Source organism: Haliotis cracherodii, unplaced genomic scaffold (assembly GCF_022045235.1).
Source record: "Haliotis cracherodii isolate W230 unplaced genomic scaffold, xgHalCrac1.p SCAF_5, whole genome shotgun sequence".
Lineage (NCBI taxonomy): Eukaryota > Metazoa > Mollusca > Gastropoda > Lepetellida > Haliotidae > Haliotis > Haliotis cracherodii.
This window is the reverse complement of record NW_027266308.1, coordinates 61949626-61969129: the sequence shown is the minus strand read 5'-3', so window position 1 is coordinate 61969129 and position 19504 is coordinate 61949626. Positions and strand designations below refer to the sequence as shown.

The window sequence follows — 19504 nt, the reverse complement described above, 5'->3', positions numbered from 1 at the left end:
TGTCCACTGTAAAGGCTTGAACTAGTACCCGCGGGCTCTTGAACTAGTACCTGCGGGCTCTTGAACTAGTACCTGCGGGCTCTTGAACAAGTACCTGTTACTGACAAGTTACTGATGATAGTGAGCCTCTTTTTTTGGCACATGGGTCTGCAGGTCTTCAGCAAGCCATTGATGCCGTAAAAGGCGACTATGCTTGTCGTAAGAGGCGACTAACGGGATCGGGTGGTCAAGTTCGCTGACTTGGTTAATGCATGTCATCGTATCCGAATAGCGTGGGTCGATGCTCATGATGTCAGTCACTGGATTGTCTGGTCCAGACTTGATTATTTACGCCATCATATAGCTGGAATATTGCTGAGTTCGGCGTTAAACAACAAACAAACAAACAAATGAGAAGCAGTATTCATACAAATAGATGATCCCTATACACTGGACCGATTGCTTCGGATCTTTGAGAACATTTGCATTATAGTTCAACTCAATGCTTTCATCGCGTGTGTAGCAAAAACTGGGCTTCACTTATTGTAGACAATCAAATCTGGGTCTTACGTGTGGCCTGCGTACGGTTCATCCATCAGAAACATCGGCACCTTTCAATAAAGTTGAATCCCTGACAATATTGTTGAACTTTATTTGTAACACCTGATTTAATGTACTGAGATGCTGTCTTTTATTTGTCTTGAGACATTTTTGTCTGAAATAAGAATACCAATTCAATACACACCGCCCGTGATTGGCTGACAGACATCCCACCGTTAGCAAAGACGTTAACAGTGTAGGCGATGATTTTGCCGTCATTGTTGAAGCCGACCTAAAATGGTTAAAGACAAAAATGATGTCCGATGCAATTCCCTATTTTGTCTTGTACCATATGTTCTCATGGTTTTTTTTCAGGTGAACAATTGACTTGCCTTTGCATGCATTTATAACTAGTGCCACCGGTGGGGCAGGATACGCTCACCTTTTCGCGAACACCTATCGTCACAATCTCAAACTATGAGATATTATATTATATATTTACATATTAACAATGTTAATATCGATATCAAGATGTTATTGTAAGGCGACAGTTCAAATACGGATGTTTTTCAAGAGGGTTGTGTATCAAGTATATAATCATTTCTTCCAAAACAACCTTGAAATATAAACTCAAAACTGTCTTAAGAATATAATATTCATTTTCTGAGTGAGTGAGTGAGTTTGCTTTTACGCCGCTTTCAGCAATATCACGAGGGGGAGCACAAGAAATGATATTCATTTAGATTCACTTGTTCCAACAAATACTTAAAATATGAACTCAAAACTGTCTTAAGAATATATTCATTTTTTGAGTGAGTGAGTGAGTGAGTTTGGTTTTACGCCGCTTTTAGCAATATCCCAGCAATATCACGGCGGGGGACACCAGAAATGATATTCATTTAGATTTTGAAGAAAGGTCTCATGAACATCCTCTGAAAACTTTAAACACAACTTGTCAATGAGCGGACACTGATGTCATGGTACAAACGACGCATACCTTGTAATGTGCCCAGGTCGGGTTCCGCGTCCCAGTAGTGGCCATATCCACCTGTCTGCCTAGAACACATCGCACTGGCCTCCCTAGTCTGTGAGGACAAACACCATACGTGGAGATCAACATAGTATCTGTAGTACTGAAGAGATTCCTCACAGTATATTGATATTAGAACAGTGACTAACATTGCCAGAAGAGGCTATGGATATCGTATTGAAGCTCTGCATACACATGCCGGGCAACGTCCAAACTACATTCATAAATATAAGATTCCGGGGTAGAATAGGTCTTCAGCAACCACTTCTTGCCGTAAAAGGTTACTATGCTTGTCGTAAGAGGTGACTAACGAGATCGGGTGGTCAGGCTCGCTGATTGGTTGATGCATTTCATCGATCCTAATTGCGTGGATCGGTGCTCATGGTGTCAATCAGTGGATTGTCTGGTCCAGACTCGATTATTTACAGACCGCAGTCACAAAACTGGAATATTGCTGAGGGCGGAGTTAAACAACAAATAAACAAATCATAAATATAATATGTCACCCGAGCAACCAAGTCGCTCAATTCACAACAAACTATATAATAGTACCCAGTCTGAAGCGTTGCACTATTTTCTTCTTTACAGCAAGATGATGGGCGGTGGGTGGCTTAGTGGTTAAACCCGGGTTCGATTCCCGACATGGGTACAACATGTGAAGCCCATTTCTGGCCCCCTCCCCCGTGATATTGCTGGAATATTGCTAAAAGTGGCGTAAAACCATACTCACTCACTCACTCACATCACGACGACTGTTGACCTGCAAACTTTGTGCTTTAAGAATAATACATGCCTATTAAATGGCCAATCAGAATCGAATATTTTACACATTCATGTGACAATGTGGACAACAACACCAATCTCATTAAAATCAGATCTTAGTTCTCGCTACCGCTAAACAAAGATCTGAGGACATCCCATTACGGGTCACGTCAGACCGACCAATGGAATGACCAATGAGAAGGCAGCTTTCTCGTGTTTCACGGCACAAATTTCAAATTGACGACTACGCTTCGAAACATATTTTGACAAATTCTCGATTACAAATCGAGGGGGGGGGGGGGGGGGGGGGGGATTTGTACAAGTATGATTTGTCCCCAACAGAATAAAGCTGTTTTCTATAAAAAAAAAGTCCAGGGTGGAGGGCAACTGCCCACCCTGCCCACCCGGCTGGCTACGGCACTGCGGGATGGCTTATAGATGGTCTAGATTCAGGATTCAGTCGTTAAGGATTTAGTCGTTAAACCCGTAACTATCGTTCGGAATACCCCCTGTTTTCGAGATTGCATGATTGGAAATCACATCCCGACTGTCACTTTCATAATCTGGTAAGCGACGCACTGGTCGGATGATAGGTCGTTCTGACGTGACCCTTATGGGATGTCTTCAGATCTTTGTTTAGCGGTAGCGAGAACTAAGGTCTGATTTTAATGAGATTGACAACAACACACATATTTGGTGTCCCTGACTTACTTGTGTGCGGCCACTGCTGCTGGGAGGGCGCTGAGCAGGTTTCGGGACTGTTTGCCGCCAAACGCGCCACCTGAAGGTGTTTCCGAGGAACGTCATTAAAATGAACACTGCCTTAATAGTTTGTATGATGATTGGCATGAATGAGGCTCATGTTTTCTCTTTGTTGCTGAATAGTTAATTCATATTAAAGCGCTAACGTACCAGGTAGCTAATACGCCTGACTTACCCGTTCGCTTGACCTTGACGACAACATTGTTTGAGGTGAGCGCCAAGGTCCTGCAGATTGTGTCCTTGGAACAAAAATAAATCTTAGATGAAACACGTTTGCGTTAATTGTGTAATGCTAAGAAACTGCGAAAATGTCTCTGAAACCATTTTATTGCAGTTTAGCTTTAAGTCAGTCTTTGCTTCAAGGAGAAATATCATTGCATTGCGTAAATGGATCTCCTTCGTGGTCTAATGGTAGAGCGTCCGCCAGGTGAGCGGAAGGTCCGGGGTTCGATCCCCGCGTCATACCAGTACTTTAAAGATAGTACTTGTTGTCATCCTGTCTGGCGCTCGGCATTAAGGGGTTAAAAGAAGGATAGGTCGGCTCGGAGTCAGTATACTGTATCTGAGTGAGGTATTCATGTTAAACTGCAGCATGGTATCTTAGTGGATTAGCACTATAAATCGGCATAAGTCTGGACTAGTACAAGCACACACACACACACACACACACACACACACACACACACACACACACACACACACACACACACACACACACACACATGCATGCACGTCGCTATATCTTGGATGCGACGTTAAACCCCATTTCACCTCACCTGTGTCAATGTTGGATTCTGTGTGCCGGTATAGACCTCCATCTTCCCATCCTCCACCCCAGGGATGACCAGGCTGCCCATTGTCTCCAGGTAGAAGTGCTCCTGGGCCCCGGTCCGAGCCTCCCCCTCCAGCACGTGGTCGCAGGTGTTGAAGGCAGACTCGGGGTCGCCACTGGTCAGAGTCTGGGGTGCTCCGTGGAAGGAGACGTTTTCGATGGCTTCCTGTTTCATGGAAATATAACTAGATCCGCATAAACCAGAACTTTTGTGTCGGAAGTAACACGCATTTGCACATCTTACACTGGAGCCGTGAAGATCCGGGTAGAATAGGTCTTCAGCAACCCATGATTGCCGTAAAAGGCGATTATGCTTGTTGACTAACGGGATCGGGTGATCAGGCTCGCTGACTTGGTTGATGCATACCATCGTATCCCAAGTGCGTGGATCGATGCTCATGGTGTCAATTACTGGACTGTCTGGCCCAGACTTGATTATTTACAGACCGCCACCATATAGCTGGAATATTGCGTAGTGCGGCGTCAAACAACAAACAAACAAACAAATCTTAACACTGAGTGATGACATATTGCGAACAGGACAAAAATGTACACGTGTCCAATATGAAAACGTTACAGGGACAATAACAGAAGTCGAGATCCAGAGAATATATCGTGTGGTACCATTAGCGCAAAGTATTGCGTATCCTGCCAATGGACGAAATGAGAGATCGCACGTTTGGGAATGTTAGCCCACTCGCTCTGAGGTGAGTCTGCAAGTTGTTGCAGTGGTTGTGAGTCAGGATGACGCTATCGTACGCGGAGACCAAAATCGTGTCATAGGAGTTCACATCTGGGGATTTAGAAGGCCATGGGAGGACATTAAATCGTGGTTCCGTACGCATGCTGTTGTTACACGTGTTATATACGCTTCAGCACGGTCGTGTTGAAAGATGACGTAACCGTTCGGCTGTAAGAATTTTTCACAGTAGCAATGGGCTTGAACTTGAACTTACATCAGGTTTGTTCTAATCATTCTGGGAAATTGCCGCTCACAAAGTTACTTTACAACCACTCAAACTGTTGGCGGCGAAACGTTTATGGCGACGACAGTACACCTTGGTTCTCTCCCTTTAGCACGATGCAGCATAAATTCTCACTAGTCGCTGAACCAAACGTTCTCCATCTCTGGTAAGGCCATATCAGTTGACGATGTTGTTCCGTCAAAACAAGGGCTCTAATAGGCCGGCCGTCTGTCTCGCAAAGGCGGATTTTAATTGTCAGATATCCTGCAAGAAATTGCTGCTGTTGTTGAGGATGACACTTTTGTCGCCAATGACGTCGACGTATAAAGCAGTCAAAGGGCGGCCATTGTGGGTCACGTGTCTTACCATGTCGTTGGTACTGAGATGGAGCTCTGGACCGACAGCGGCCGTTCTGCTTCCAACCGCCTGACGACGTTGTTTAAATTTTTCGTTTTGCTTAAGTTGGCATGACTTGGCAGTTAAACAGTTGCTAACAGACAACGCTTCGGCAACCGAGAATACACCTTGTGTATGTTTCAACTATGTGTTTCTTTTTTAATATATTACTCTCTATACGTAACAAACATAATCTGTTTCTCGACTTTTATACATTCTGCAATTGCAGAGCAATTTAATTTATGATATTACAAGCCTACACACCTGTATCGTAAAAATTGGTTTCAGATCTTCATAAATGACCTTGACCTTGGTAGCAGCATGTTCTGCGACCCGTCTACTCTCTGCAACAATGGCGCCGATTGTTTGGCCCCGACACAGCACCTGATAATGTTCATGATACTGTTACAATACAGAAACAAGAACAAGTTTTGTTGAAAAAAGACGTGATGTGTGAAAATTCTGGTATGTATCGGCGTTGTGTGCATGTCATAGTGTCACGGATCTACACATACGTTTGTCCTTATTTGCTTTAGGCCTTTAGGTTGAAAATTTAAATTGAAAGTAATGTTGCACCTTGTCCGAAGCTAACACCTCCTCTTCGGATCCCGGCTGTCCCCAGGTTGTCTCCCCTGGGATGTCTTTGTGCGTGATGAAGTCCACCACTCCAGACAGAGTGAGCGCCTCTGTAGCGTCAACACTGACAAGGCGAGCGTGTGGTCTCTCACTCAGCACCAGTGCCATGAACAATTCTCCTGCAATATACACTAGTAATGTCAGCATAGAAAATAGGGCCACATTCCACCATTTGAACAATTGTGTGTTCAGGTATACATTTGGTCTCCTACTCAGCTCCAAGGCCATGAACAATTTTCCTACAAATATATGTCCATTGATATCATCATGAAAATGTGACCACATTTCCACCCTTTATTGGAGAGCTAAGCGTTCCAGTTTAGTAACGCCATATGACATGCAAATTAGGATTAAGATAATCGATCAATGAAATTATAAAGGAGCAATAATTTTTATGCATTTTTAGTCTTGAAGTTTGCAGATTTGTTCAATGTTTTTAACTGTAAAATGTCGTCATTCAAGAAACTTCGTCATGACGCCGACCTTGACAACTTCACTTTCTCTTGCAACCTCTCCCATCAACCATATTTCGTTCTCATACGCCCTGCCAATGTTCATGCACGCCAAGTCGTCCACCAATAGGATTTCACCATTTTCTTGGGTTTCAAACAAAGTTTTCTTTTCTTCACATAGCAAAGCTGATATTTGCTTCCAGGTGAAGAGAACACCAAGAAAAAATCACCTTCACTTCGTGTCACGTCACTCACTGAGAGAATCTCACCTTCTCTGGCTGCCATGTCGTCCAGATACACAGCCTCGCCTGTAGCGTGTTGCAGTCCAGACTCGTGGAGCAGTGACCTCCCCACAGTGTCGTCTGGTGGCTGACCGGAACTGACGTCATCATACACGTGACTGGTGGTTGGATGTGGGCAGTTGATGTCAGGCACAGCACTTCGGTAAGACATCGGAACCTTTGTCTTTGACACTCCGATCTATAAAGATGCATTTGTATAGGTGAGGTGATGTGACAAGGAGTTTAACGTCGCGTAAAAGACTTTTGTACATATATAGTGTGTGTGGCTGCTTGTACTAGTCTTGACTAATACCGATATTAAGTGACTGATACAATGACTCCGAGCCGATCAGTCCTTGTTTTATCCCACTAAGTCCCGAGGGCCAGACAGGGTAACAACAAGTACCATTTCTTTTACATGTTTTGGTATGAGGCGGACAGGGGAAGGAACACTACAAATGTGTCGTAGAATAAGTTGATGATGAATAGTGAGTGAGTGAGTGAGTGAGTATGGTTTTACGCCGCTTTTAGCAATATTCCAGCAATATCACGGCGGGCGACACCAGAAATGGGCTTCACACATTGTACCCATGTCGGGAATCGTACCTGGGTCTTCCGCGTGACGAGCGAACGCTTTAACCACTAGGCTACCCGACCGCCCTGATGATGAATAGATGTGTGACGTACAGTTTTCCAATTGAACGAATACATTATAAAGACAATACGAGCACTAAATATGCACACACTTGAAGCATGGGCCTACCTGATGACACAAAGCAAGTTGTACAGACAGGTAGAACTTAAAGAAGAAGCTGGTTGTAAGTGATTGTCTGTATTCACACATCCCTCCAGGAACCCCCGGTTCCAGCTGCAGTTCCTCAGCCAGCAGGGAGGTTGCCTTGGTTACCAGATCGTTCTGCCAACGACTGGAACAATATTCACGTATATATGAACTGTGTGTTATTAAGCGGAATATATTGTCTTTTATTTGGATTGATAACAGTAGCATTAATGAACATATAGGAGACAAGTATGAGACGAGTGACAGATAAGTACAAATTTTACCTTCCAACCAAAGAGGTCATAGTTCTGGTAGCCATGATGGTCGTTGGTGCCATACCGCCATAGACTAGGTGTATTTCTTTGATTATATCCGAGTCTTTCTCAAACACAACCCTCATACCAGCGTTCACTATGGAGATGCTGTCTTCCTTTCGTGGCCCTTGTTTGAAACTTTGGAAAAATTCGTTCTGAAATATTATGTCACGTTACAAAATGATGATATGAGAAGTCAAACTCAAGTGTTGTCATGCCTTCTTATGAGAAGAAATGACATGTTATTTGACACGACATGATTTTAAATAATAATGAATAACAATCTAAACCATGGGCAGTAACGAGGGTCAATACAAAGACAGTAATTCCTCATGATATCTTTAAACCCTAATTCTATGATATAAACGAAGAGTGAGTGACTTAGTATGGTTTTACACCGCTTTTAGCAATATTCCAGCAATATCACGGTAGGGGACACCAGAAATGGGTTTCACACATTGTACCCATGTCGGGAATCGAACCCGGTTCTTCGGCGTGACAAACGAACGCTTTGCCCACAAGGCTACCCGAAAGCCCCGTATAAACGAAGAAGACTATGGAGGGACTATGATGTATTTTGAAACAGGGGCAAGAAGACAATATGCATGAGATAGTCAAACATCTCCATGTAATAACCGATAAGCAACACTTGTAAGTCTGTGATGGTAATTTGACGTAGTTCAGCGTTGGTATTAATAATTGTTAGAAGCGCCCACCTTGTTTGACGCAGGGATTTCTACAGACAGGAGGACGTCCTCTGGTGCGAGACACGTGGTTCGGTACTTGGTGAAGAAGTTGCTGTCAACCTTCATCCCGCGCACAGCACCACCTAGTATAAGACATTGCAGACTTCACCTCTTCAGCAAAATGCATAAAAACTAGATTTCCCCGCCAGAAATACATGCGCTTTTGGGAAGTTTCTAACTGCAAAATGGCACTATATAAATGAATATTTAATTTTAATGATTGATATTAAATGATTTTACCAGGCATTTAACATGGCCCAATGATGAGAACCGAAACCGAAACCATATATGCCTGTATAATATGTTCTCGTGTTTATTCATGAGAACACTTTCCTTGCCTTTGCAAGTGTTTGTGCCGGGTGTCACCGGCGAGGGAGGATATGCTCACTATTTCGGGAACACCTGTCATCAACAATATTCATGGACACATGCTTATCATATACCATGATCATAGAAAGGGTTTTGTCTCTTTTATTTACCTTTCCTGGTAACCTTGACGGTGGCACCTGCAGCCATGAGGAGAGGATTGAGATCTGACACTGGACTGGCCGTCATGATGTTACCAGCGATAGACTTCAAATGAAACAGGAATAATATTTCTGCGTACAAACAGTGAGAAACCGATCATCCTATTATCTGGGTTGTTTTTCAAAACCATTGTTCGCGAAATTTCTGGAAATTGCATCCTTTTATGATCATGCGCTGTGTCTAATTCCCTCAGGTCATGAGTATTTAATGAATTAAAGTTTTGTCCCGTTTTAGAAATATTCCATCCAGACAAGCATGGGTACAGTAGAAATGGACGTGGCACATTCTGTGTTGAACCCGGAGGGTCGATCCAATGTTTTAACTACAAGGCAGCCACACAAACCCAACAGCGCTTTTTCCACAAACGGACTTATTATTAGATAATGTAGTATCAGCCTCTTAATGCCGAGCGGCAGACATCAAGTAACATCTTTTAACGTGAGTATCCTAGGATCGAACCCGGACCTTCCGCTCTCTGGGCAGACGCTCTACCACTAGACCACGTAGGCGGTCGTAGGTGGTATGAGTGTAGATGCATATACAAGTATACAGATAACAAAGCGGTTTGAGAGATCACTGTTATTTAAAATACCTTTATCCATTTCTCTACTGTCCCTTCTATCATATAATATATCAGTTGTAAATGCATACATGCAAATAAATAGAAGAGGGCTATCTAAGATGTGATAACTTATGCCCAAACCTTTTCATGAGAATAAAATATTAAACACAAGGATCATGCATTGTCTCTTACAGCCACGTTCCTGATCTGTGTACTGGCGAACCATCGGATAACGTCCAGAAAACCACGGAACACACGTGTTGTCGCCTCTAGGAAAATAAGGACACTGATTATAAGTGTGAACAAAAATACTAGAATATTATTGTTCACATAACATTTTGCTTACGTGTGTTGTTTGAAAACTTTTATGGTTGACATGTGCAGGATATCCACACTTGACGCATCAATGACCTCAATTATTTCCGATGCAATTCCTTATTTTGACTTGTACCATATGCATATATTCAGGTGACTTGACTTGACTTTGCATGTGTTTGTAACGCGTGCCACCGATGGAACAGGGTATGTTCATCTTTCCGCGAATACCTAATACCATCACTATTTCATCGAGATAAACACATTCTTATGATGTCGGAATCGTACATTGGACTTTCAGCAGAGAGTTCTTATGATTATGGAAGTGGTTTTATAATTTATGATAATTTATAGAGGGGTAGACGCATTGAAATAAAACATGTACCTCATCTTGGAAACAACAAGCACATTTAGTGATGTATACATAATAATTTTCTGTTATTCAATACAAACTTAAAGCAAATGTATTATTCATCCGAAAGCAATATTCGACAGTAGTGCTAATGCTGATGTTTTCCTTAATATCGCGATGCGATTTTCAAAAAGAAGAAAACCAAGTGTATTAGTACAGAGACACTTATTTCAGCGTATCGAGGTAAAATGTTTATCAGTATGTGGAGACTTTATTAAGTAAGGTTACTAGTACTGATGGTTTGTTTGTACCCCAATCGTAGGCCAAGTGAACACAATATACTGAATGGTTTTCACCTGGCATATCTTTGACTGCAGTCTCTAATGTATCTTTGATTTCGGTCAAGGTGACTGCAGAACCAAACGTGATGCCGGAGGGGGCCTTTGTGATCTGGTTGAGCTCAGGCACCTTGGTGACATCTATCTGAACAGGATAGCTCTGACCTTTGAAGCGAGTTTCAATAGCTGAAATAGTGAAACAGGAACGTATATCACATACCTTACATCTCATTTAAATACAATAATGATAATGATGTGGGTGAAATTGGGTTTAATGTCGCGTCGCGCATTTATATATCGACGTGTGTGTGTGTGTGTGTGTGTGTGTGTGTGTGTGTGTGTGTGTGTGTGTGTGTGTGTGTGTGTGTGTGTGCGTCTGCTTGTACTAGTCCGAACTGAAGCCGATTTATAGTGCTAGCTCACTGAGATATCATTCGCAGTTTAACGCGTATACCTCACTCCGAGCCGACCAGTCCTTGATTTAGCCCCTAAATGCCGAGCGCCAGACAGGTTTACAACAAGTACTATCTGTCAATGTCTTTTGTTATGACATGTCCGGGGATCGAAGCCCGGACCTTCGGCTCTCCGCGCGGACGCTCTACCACAAGACGACGGAGGCGGTCTGATGATGATGTTGATGATGATGTTGATGATGATGATGAAGACATTGATGCTGCTGCGGATGTTGGTAATTTTACGAATGGTTCCAGAAGAGCCAATTTCGCGCACGGGTCAAAGCTTGAAATACACATAAAATACAAATGACGTTCACCTATTTCTGTGTTTCCTCGGATTATCTTTGAACCTGGATGTCGGGTTTTCAAGTCAAGCAGCTCGGTCAAGGTAGTTGGTCTGTACCACGTGACCCGCTCGTTCTTGAACACAAGTGGCGTCTCCTGGTACTTGCTCCAATTGTTCTAGTAACAGATATAAACATGTTTTTTTTATAGACAACACTTACCTGACGTTCAATGAAAAACCCGTCTTGGATATCCATTAACGAGGAACACGTAGGCATGAAGCCTTCGTGGATAACAACTTCTTTATCGTTTGTTAGGCCCTTTCATGGTATTTCTTATCATATGAACGGGCAAGGGTTAGCCCTGAAACTCTGTTACAAATAGTACATAATTAGTTATGCATTTTTTTTGTGAATGTAGATCTGCCCATTGACGTCACGATAACCGTTGGCTTCCAAGGCTTGTTATAGATCTACAGATGAAGCGTGGACATTAACAAAAGTTGAAGATCACGTTGTGGGAAGGAATGCAGTTGAACACAGTGATGTTCGGTTAACTGTTTACCTTCAACTCTGGTGGGAAGATAGGTTCTTGCGTTTGGTCATAGGGCGGATGATATGTTCCCTTGGTGGCAGTGGTGCATTGTGCAGACACCGGCTGAAAATATTCGAAACATGCTACACTGTGCATTTACATAATTCTTCGAAATGCGTAACTTACTTTTACTTTTGCATCGCCTTTGAGTATGCATAAAAGAATATCTTACCCCAATGGCGACGTTGTTGTAGATTGAGTTCCGACAGCATTCTTCTCCCTTGCCACAGACGCCCTGCAGAACGTGAAGAATTTCATAGAGTATGACAGAGAGTACGACAGAGAGTGAGTGAGTTTATGTGGGAAGTGAATGCAGGGGTAAATACCACTTTGGTGAAACAATACCATACTAGCGCCGACAGATCTAGAGACATAATTATGTTTAATCTGAGATTCGAAACCACGCTGATAGATCCACCTAAGGGACGCATCCCTGCATCTATAGGACGGCGGTCTGTAAATAATCGAGTCTGGACCAGACAATTCAGAGATTGACATCATCAACATCGTTCTACACAACTGGGATACTACAAGTCAGGGAGCCTGACCACCCGATCCTGTTAGTCGACATGCATCAACCAAGTCAGGCAGCCTGACCACCCGATCTCGTTAGTCGACATGCATCAGCCAAGTCAGGGAGCCTGACCACCCGATCCTGTTAGTCGACATGCATCAACCAAGTCAGGCAGCCTGACCACCCGATCTCGTTAGTCGACATGCATCAACCAAGTCAGGGAGCCTGACCACCCGATCTCGTTAGTCGACATGCATCAACCAAGTCAGGGAGCCTGACCACCCGATCCCGTTAGTCGCTTCTTACGACAAGCATGGGTTGTTGAAGACCAATTCCTACCCTCATCTTCACCTAGGTCCTAATGTATGAGCATAACGCCTGTGTATATCAAAACAAAGATATACGATTATATTTGCCTCGCGTCTCTCGTAACACTGAAGAGAATACTTAACTATTGTTTTGTTGAATGGTAAGCAAACCCAAGAGATTTGATTATATTTGTCTCGCGTCTCTCATAAAACCGTAGAGAATACTTAACTATTGTTTTGTTGACTCGTTAGGAACATATGGTGTCTACTGACATGCTGATCATGGGTATGTTTATCCGTTGTTTGTAAAACGTGTCATTAATTCCTCGATATAACGAATGTACACCACATGTATCAGCAGATCAGGGGTTCTCACCTTTGAAAAGGTATTGAAACCATCCAGTATTGGTCTGTACCCAGTGCAGCGACACAGATTCCCTTCAAGAGAACCAATATGCAGTAGAAGAATATGTGCGTACTGCTAGACAGAATCATTAACCAGTGGCATTTATTTAAAAAACACCAACGCTCTTTCGGGTATCTTATTATCTCGTATACCTTTGTGTGAATGACGCCATTGTCTCTTCACAATTGTTTCTCGGTCAAAATAAAACAACACTTTAAATGAAACCAAAAATCCATCAATTTCCACTCACGAAACAAGCAAAAACTTAAAATATCTCTTCCATTGAACCGATTATCATGGTCAAGTGTGGTAAGTCTTAAATTAGCATGTTAATATGTGTTTTTTTAATCAATTTTAAATCTGGTGAAGAAGAGTGTCACAATTATGATCCTGTCACTCACCGTCTAAAAAAGTTCGTATTTGGTCTTCAGTTGGCTGAGGGTTGTTCCTGAGGAGCGCGTACATAGACATGACCATACCAGGGGTACAGAATCCACACTGGGAGCCGTGCGCCTCCGCTATCCTTTCCTAGAGTTTGAAAGAAAAGTCTGTTGATCTTAAACTTAAAGAAAAACAAAGAATTGTAAGAATTGAATAGATTGTAACTGTAACTAAGTATTGGTCCTGCTAATACTGATTTATAGAAGGTAAGGCCGTATAAATTGATATATGCTGCTTCTTCTGTGGTGGCAGCAAGAAACGTGTTAGGGTCTTGTGGCTGGCTGCCTTTACCCTCTACTGTAGTGACAGCCCGACCATGGAGAGAGAACACACTTACCTGTACTGGGTGTAGCCTGGTCTTGGTGCTGCCTATGCTCTTTACTGTAGTGACAGCCAGACCATGGAGAGAACAGACTTACCTGTACTGGGTGTAGCCTGGTCTTGATGCTGCCTATACCCTCTACTGTAGTGACAGCCATACCATGTAGGCAGCATAGCGGCAGAATACAGGCATTGGCAGAATAATGTCTTCAACAAAATATATTGGTTGATATATCATATTATGCATACACTGGATTAACTTAAGAGAAAAGTATATACGAAACAATGTTATTACCTATATAAATCATTCTTTCAGATGTTTGACCTAAATATTGGTGGTCCATTTGTTTTGAAGAGGGTTTCATAAATGTATGTTTTTGAATACCTGATTTTTTCTGAAGTTTTGTCGTATTCCGACACCATGACGGTACAGGCGCCGCATCCTCCTTCTTTACACCCAGCCTTACTTCCGGTCAGGCGCACTTCACTAGTTAAGGTGCATCAAAGGATGTTATTGCATTGTTCTCGTGACTTAGGCATTGCCGATGCCACGTCTAATGTTAACCAGCTCACTCATGGTATATACCATAACACAAGAGTGATAGAGATTATGTACTGAACCTCAAGCCTTTTTTCATCATCCATCTCTGTATTAATGAAGCCTTCAAAGTAATTTTATTTTTTAAATGAATAATATTTGTATTCATAATACAATGTATGTAAATCACAAATGTGAATTTTGTATTTATAAATCATTAGTGGTTCGGAAGCCGAGTAATGAGAAAAATAGCCTTGTTTAAATCCCTGCATTTATTAATGCATACGTAAGTAGATAAGGATACGCGTGTAGCGTAGATAATCCAAGAGACTGGTGAGGGGTTCCGGATCCTTCTCTTCTATCTGTAGAGAAATATTCATATATTTATGGGAAATAAGCAAAATATGAATGTGCTGTTCACGTTCGAAATGTTGTGTAGCCCTTGTGATCGGAGTAATTACTTCCCTTTAACTGATTTGCCCACCTGAACTGGAAATAAAGGAGACCAGTCAGACCGCTTCATCTGTTTCATATTGAGATCTTTGCAAAAAGATTCGGAGTGACAAAACACTCTCCGCAAGACTGTATGACAAGAGGGATGACTTCAACTTTCCAATAGTCAACTTTCTCTTCATGTTCAGCAATATTCCTGCAGCTCCAGCCCTTGGTGTCTATACTAGTATTTCACAACTTTTAAGAAACAATCAATCAAGCTCTTTCTCCCAAGATATCAAAAAGCGTCATTCAATCCCTGCTCAAAAAGTGTTTGATTAAGGTGCTAACATTCAAGGTCTCAGTAAGGCTTTCAAAAAGTCTTATGGTGGACATGTGGAGGACAAGTTTGACCCATCAGTCACAAAAACGATGTCCGATACAATGCCCTATTTTGACTTGTACTATATGTTCCTGTGTCTTTTCATGTGAACATTTGACCCGCCTTTGCATGTGTTTGTGATGGGTGCCACCAGTGGGGGTGGAATACGCTCACCTTTTCGTGAATACCTGGTATCATAGTATTTGATAGTGATTCATAAACCCTTGCTCATGATATCTGTTTTTTTCAGTTATTTCTAATGGATATTGAAAGGGTTTTGTCGCTTTTATTTCAAATGATAAAAAAGATGAAAGAAACATTCGTGAACTGGACAGTCAGTTTTGGAAAAGGCCTCAATTAGTTGTACTTGTGTAATAAAAAGCCCCAAAAATGTGGTTAAGAAAAGTTCACTAATTATAAATTATTGGCAAAAATGTTTCGATTTCAGTAAAATGACCTTTCTCTGTCTCAACAGCCTACTGCAGCGTGCTCGAACTAAACTCTACTTATTCGTTACTGGCAATGCAAAGGACCGAGCCAAATGTACTCATAAACGAAGGTACGTTTTCATCAGATGTCATCGTGTTTAAATGTCTGTATTAATTTTCTGTCCTTCGTTTTCTTTTGTAAACTATAAACATGTAAATACAGGTAGCAGGGTCATGTTGGGCTTGTTGTAAGAGGCGACGACTGTGATCGGGTGGTCAGGCTCGATGATTTTGTTGATGCATGTCATTGTATCCTTATTGCGTGGATCGATGCATATGATGTCAATAAATAAATAAATAAATCGTGTAAGGTTTGCCCTATTATTGCATATGCATAAACATTGTTTAACGTGATTCACATGATGTTTGCACTTTGCACTTCTGTCTCATCGCGTTCTACGCGGTGTTAAGATCCGTGAATATCTGGGGTAGAATAGGTCTTCAGCAACCCATGCTTGCCGTAAAAGGCGACTATGCTTGTCGTAAGAGGCGACCTGCGGGATCGGGTGATCAGACTCGCTGACTTGGTTGATGCATGTCATCGTATCCCAATTGCGTGGATTGATGCTCATGAAGTGTATCACTGGATTGTCTGGTCCAGACTCGATTATTTACGATTATTATTTGCCGCGTTAAACAAAAAACAAACGAACAAACAAATCATACTTAACACCCACGTCAGCCTAAGACCGGTGATCAAATCATTTTTAGTCACCGAACGGTGTTATAAATCACACTGACCTAAATACATATACATGTACTGTGCACTGAAAGCACGTACGGTGCAGATCGGGTTATCAAGTAGGACGTTGCCCTGGAGGCCTCTACGCTATTAACTCCTTGTCCTTGACAGACAAAGTCACCAGCTATCCTATGGTTGTAGAGGCCGGCTGTTGAGGATCGGGTTTCAATCGAAAGTTAAAATATTCTAAAAGAATCAGTCAGAATAGGTAGACAAACACTGTAAAGGGGTTTACGGATGACTTACAAAAGAACAGACACGCATTTGTTTCTATATGTAATGAACACTTACTATTACTTCCGACGCAGTATTTACCAGGTTTCATGTTAAGAGAAAGAAGTAAAGTCAATATAAAACATCAACGAACGAGAACAACCAGCATCGATTATCAGCCGAAACATTGGACAAAAAAGACAAAAACAGCGATCACTGAAACGCATGTTGTCCTACAGTGACACCTGCTACTCACAGTGAGCGTTCGTTGCCTGATGCCGGTGCACTCAAGAACCATTCTCAGCTCCCTGGAGAGTATACAACCCATGCTGCCTGTTAGGCGCTAGAAGGTTAACAACATTGCCACCTCCTCCTACCGGGTACCGAAAACCACGAGATCACCCGGATTAACAAATGTTCGGATTAACGAAAATACACGGAAATATTATTGATTGTGTTGTCTAAACCCACGTACCTTTCTTCCATTGACAAAGAAAATCAAGGTGTCAGCCCCCGCCATCGCGTGGTGTCTCGTTACACTGAGGAACCTGATAATGACAATCTATGTATAGTTGTAACCTAATTCGGTGCACATAAGTGCTCTGCCATACGCTGATCACAGATTAAGTTTGTTTAAATTTGGCATCAGGTCTTGATAGTTCAGGCAGAGTTCAACATCAGGCACAATCTTCAAGCAGTTTGATCTAACTGTACAGTCGTCGGAATGTCACCATGTTATTTGCGTACAAGATAAACACGCGTGAAGCACACATCGCTAACATGTACATACCTGTTCCAACCGGGTGTCGAAAAATAGGAAGGTCATCAGCTGGAGGTACGTGGGATATGGAGAATCTCACCCGAGTGTCTTTTGATATCAAATATATCAACACAAGTTGATAAAAGTGGAAAAATTCCGTGGCTTGCCGAGGATTTTTGCCACTTTTATCAACGAGTGTTGATATATTTGATATCAAAAGACACGAGGGTGAGATTTTATTTATCATCCAACATCATTCTTTCAACTTTTTCAATTTGTAGACAGTAATTAGCAGTGTCTTCAGTGTAAAAACAGTGTCTTCAGTGTAAAAAGTACTGCAAACAGCTTCAGTAGCAGAGCCATTAGTGATGTCATTTGATTGTGGCGTCATGGTAACAATGACGTCACAATGGTCTGCAAAGCATTGTGATGCAATTTCATTGCAGCGATATCTACAGTATAGATATCACTTGATCTGAGATCAAGCGATATCTCCTGTGGGAGCCAGTTTCGGATGATAAATGGAGAATCACTCCCAAGTGTCGTTTGATATCGAATATATCTACACGAGTCGATAGTGTTTTAAACTTTTAACGACGAGTGTTGATATATTTGATATCAAAAGACGCAAGCGTGGGATTCTATTTATCGTCCAACATCATTCGTCCAACCTTTTTAGTTTGTAGACAGTAATAAGCAGTGTCAAAGTGTTAAAATTACTGCTAATAGCTTCAGTAGCAGAGCCATTAGCGATGTCATTTAATTGTGACGTCATGTAACCAATGACGTCACAATGGTCTGCAAAGCAGTGTGATGCAATTTCATCGGAGCGATATCTACAATGTTCGCTTGATCTTACCCAAGCGATATCTCCTGTGGGACAGTCCTCTAACGTGTTGTGTCATGTTGCGCTGAATCTTTCAACACAGTTTCTCTCACATACATCATCCCGTCACACAGAGTCTATTTGCTTTCAGACAATTATATTCTGAATATTCATAGAGCGACGTTTTTTTTCCATATTACACCGCACCACGAAACTGATTCATAAACCTTTAAAACTAATATGTCTACAGTAGTATTGAGAGAGATGTGACTGGAAAGTAACCGACGATAGTCTGATCAGCTTTCAGAAATCGGACCCGTGAAGATTCCGGCGTAGAATAGGTAGAATAGGTCTTCAGCAACCCATACTTGCGTAAAAGGCGACTATGCTTGTCGTAAAAGGCGACTAACAGGATCGGGTGGTCAGACTCGCTGACTTGATTGATACATGTCATCGATCCAAATTGCGTGGATCGATGCTTATGATGTCAATCACTGGATTGTCTGGTCCAGATTAGATTATTTTACAGACCGCGGTCATATAGCTGGAATACTGCTGAGGGCGGCGTTAAACAATGCAAGGACAAAGCGTGATAAAGGCGATGTTTGGTCACAGGACATTTTTATTTCACGGAAAACAAGAGCGAACACAACATGAACAGCAGTCTAACTAAAAAGTATAACATAACACTGAAGTCATTCAATAAAAGAGTAATACAGTTTACTGCCTTCTCAAATTGATATCAGATCGATTTCTAACAATATTATATCTACAAGTAATTATAATCATCGGAAATAATACATTATGTACCTAGGAACAATATTGACTATTCTATTGACATGCTACTGGCAAAATGAGTTGAATATAAAGGAAGATAAAGAGGTGTATATGAAAATCTTCACCAAGCCGTTATATGGTTATACAATCCTTGTCTTGATAGAGGGTACTGCGAATATTTATGTCCAGTAAATATTAAACAGAGAGATATTATTACATCTCACCCATAAGGGTAGAAAGAGTGTAATAACTTTGCACATGTGTATTTTAGTGAATCTGAATGTTGGTTTTTCATTTGAAGCCATACGAGGGGCACGGGTGGCCCAGTCGTCTAAAGCACCGCGATTCGCTGTGCAGAGTGGCGTCCCTTGGATACGCCAGAAACCTATGATTATGTTTCTAGGTTTGTCAGCACCATACCCGTACTCGTGGGTTTCACCGAAGTGGTAAA

At 42.0% G+C, this 19504-nt stretch overlaps 1 protein-coding gene across 1 annotated transcript in view; it reads right to left on the bottom strand.

The window, feature by feature from the left end:
• LOC139442456 (xanthine dehydrogenase/oxidase-like) overlaps positions 1 to 17218 on the bottom strand; it is a 29147-nt gene extending 11929 nt beyond the window's left edge. The window contains exons 1-23 of the mRNA XM_071223266.1: positions 17166 to 17218; positions 14738 to 14795; positions 14281 to 14377; positions 13994 to 14102; positions 13535 to 13661; positions 13104 to 13165; positions 12078 to 12140; positions 11876 to 11968; positions 11344 to 11488; positions 10590 to 10757; positions 9759 to 9835; positions 8956 to 9049; positions 8447 to 8559; positions 7701 to 7885; positions 7399 to 7561; positions 6624 to 6834; positions 5843 to 6021; positions 5531 to 5650; positions 3850 to 4071; positions 3249 to 3312; positions 3023 to 3092; positions 1517 to 1604; positions 725 to 811 (exon numbers count right to left, since the gene is read on the bottom strand). Coding sequence (XP_071079367.1) covers positions 725 to 811; positions 1517 to 1604; positions 3023 to 3092; positions 3249 to 3312; positions 3850 to 4071; positions 5531 to 5650; positions 5843 to 6021; positions 6624 to 6834; positions 7399 to 7561; positions 7701 to 7885; positions 8447 to 8559; positions 8956 to 9049; positions 9759 to 9835; positions 10590 to 10757; positions 11344 to 11488; positions 11876 to 11968; positions 12078 to 12140; positions 13104 to 13165; positions 13535 to 13661; positions 13994 to 14102; positions 14281 to 14377; positions 14738 to 14795; positions 17166 to 17210 — 2640 coding nt within the window. The 5' untranslated portion in view covers positions 17211 to 17218. The remainder of the gene's footprint in view (positions 1 to 724; positions 812 to 1516; positions 1605 to 3022; positions 3093 to 3248; positions 3313 to 3849; positions 4072 to 5530; positions 5651 to 5842; positions 6022 to 6623; positions 6835 to 7398; positions 7562 to 7700; positions 7886 to 8446; positions 8560 to 8955; positions 9050 to 9758; positions 9836 to 10589; positions 10758 to 11343; positions 11489 to 11875; positions 11969 to 12077; positions 12141 to 13103; positions 13166 to 13534; positions 13662 to 13993; positions 14103 to 14280; positions 14378 to 14737; positions 14796 to 17165) is intronic.
• Positions 17219 to 19504: the final 2286 nt, after the last annotated feature.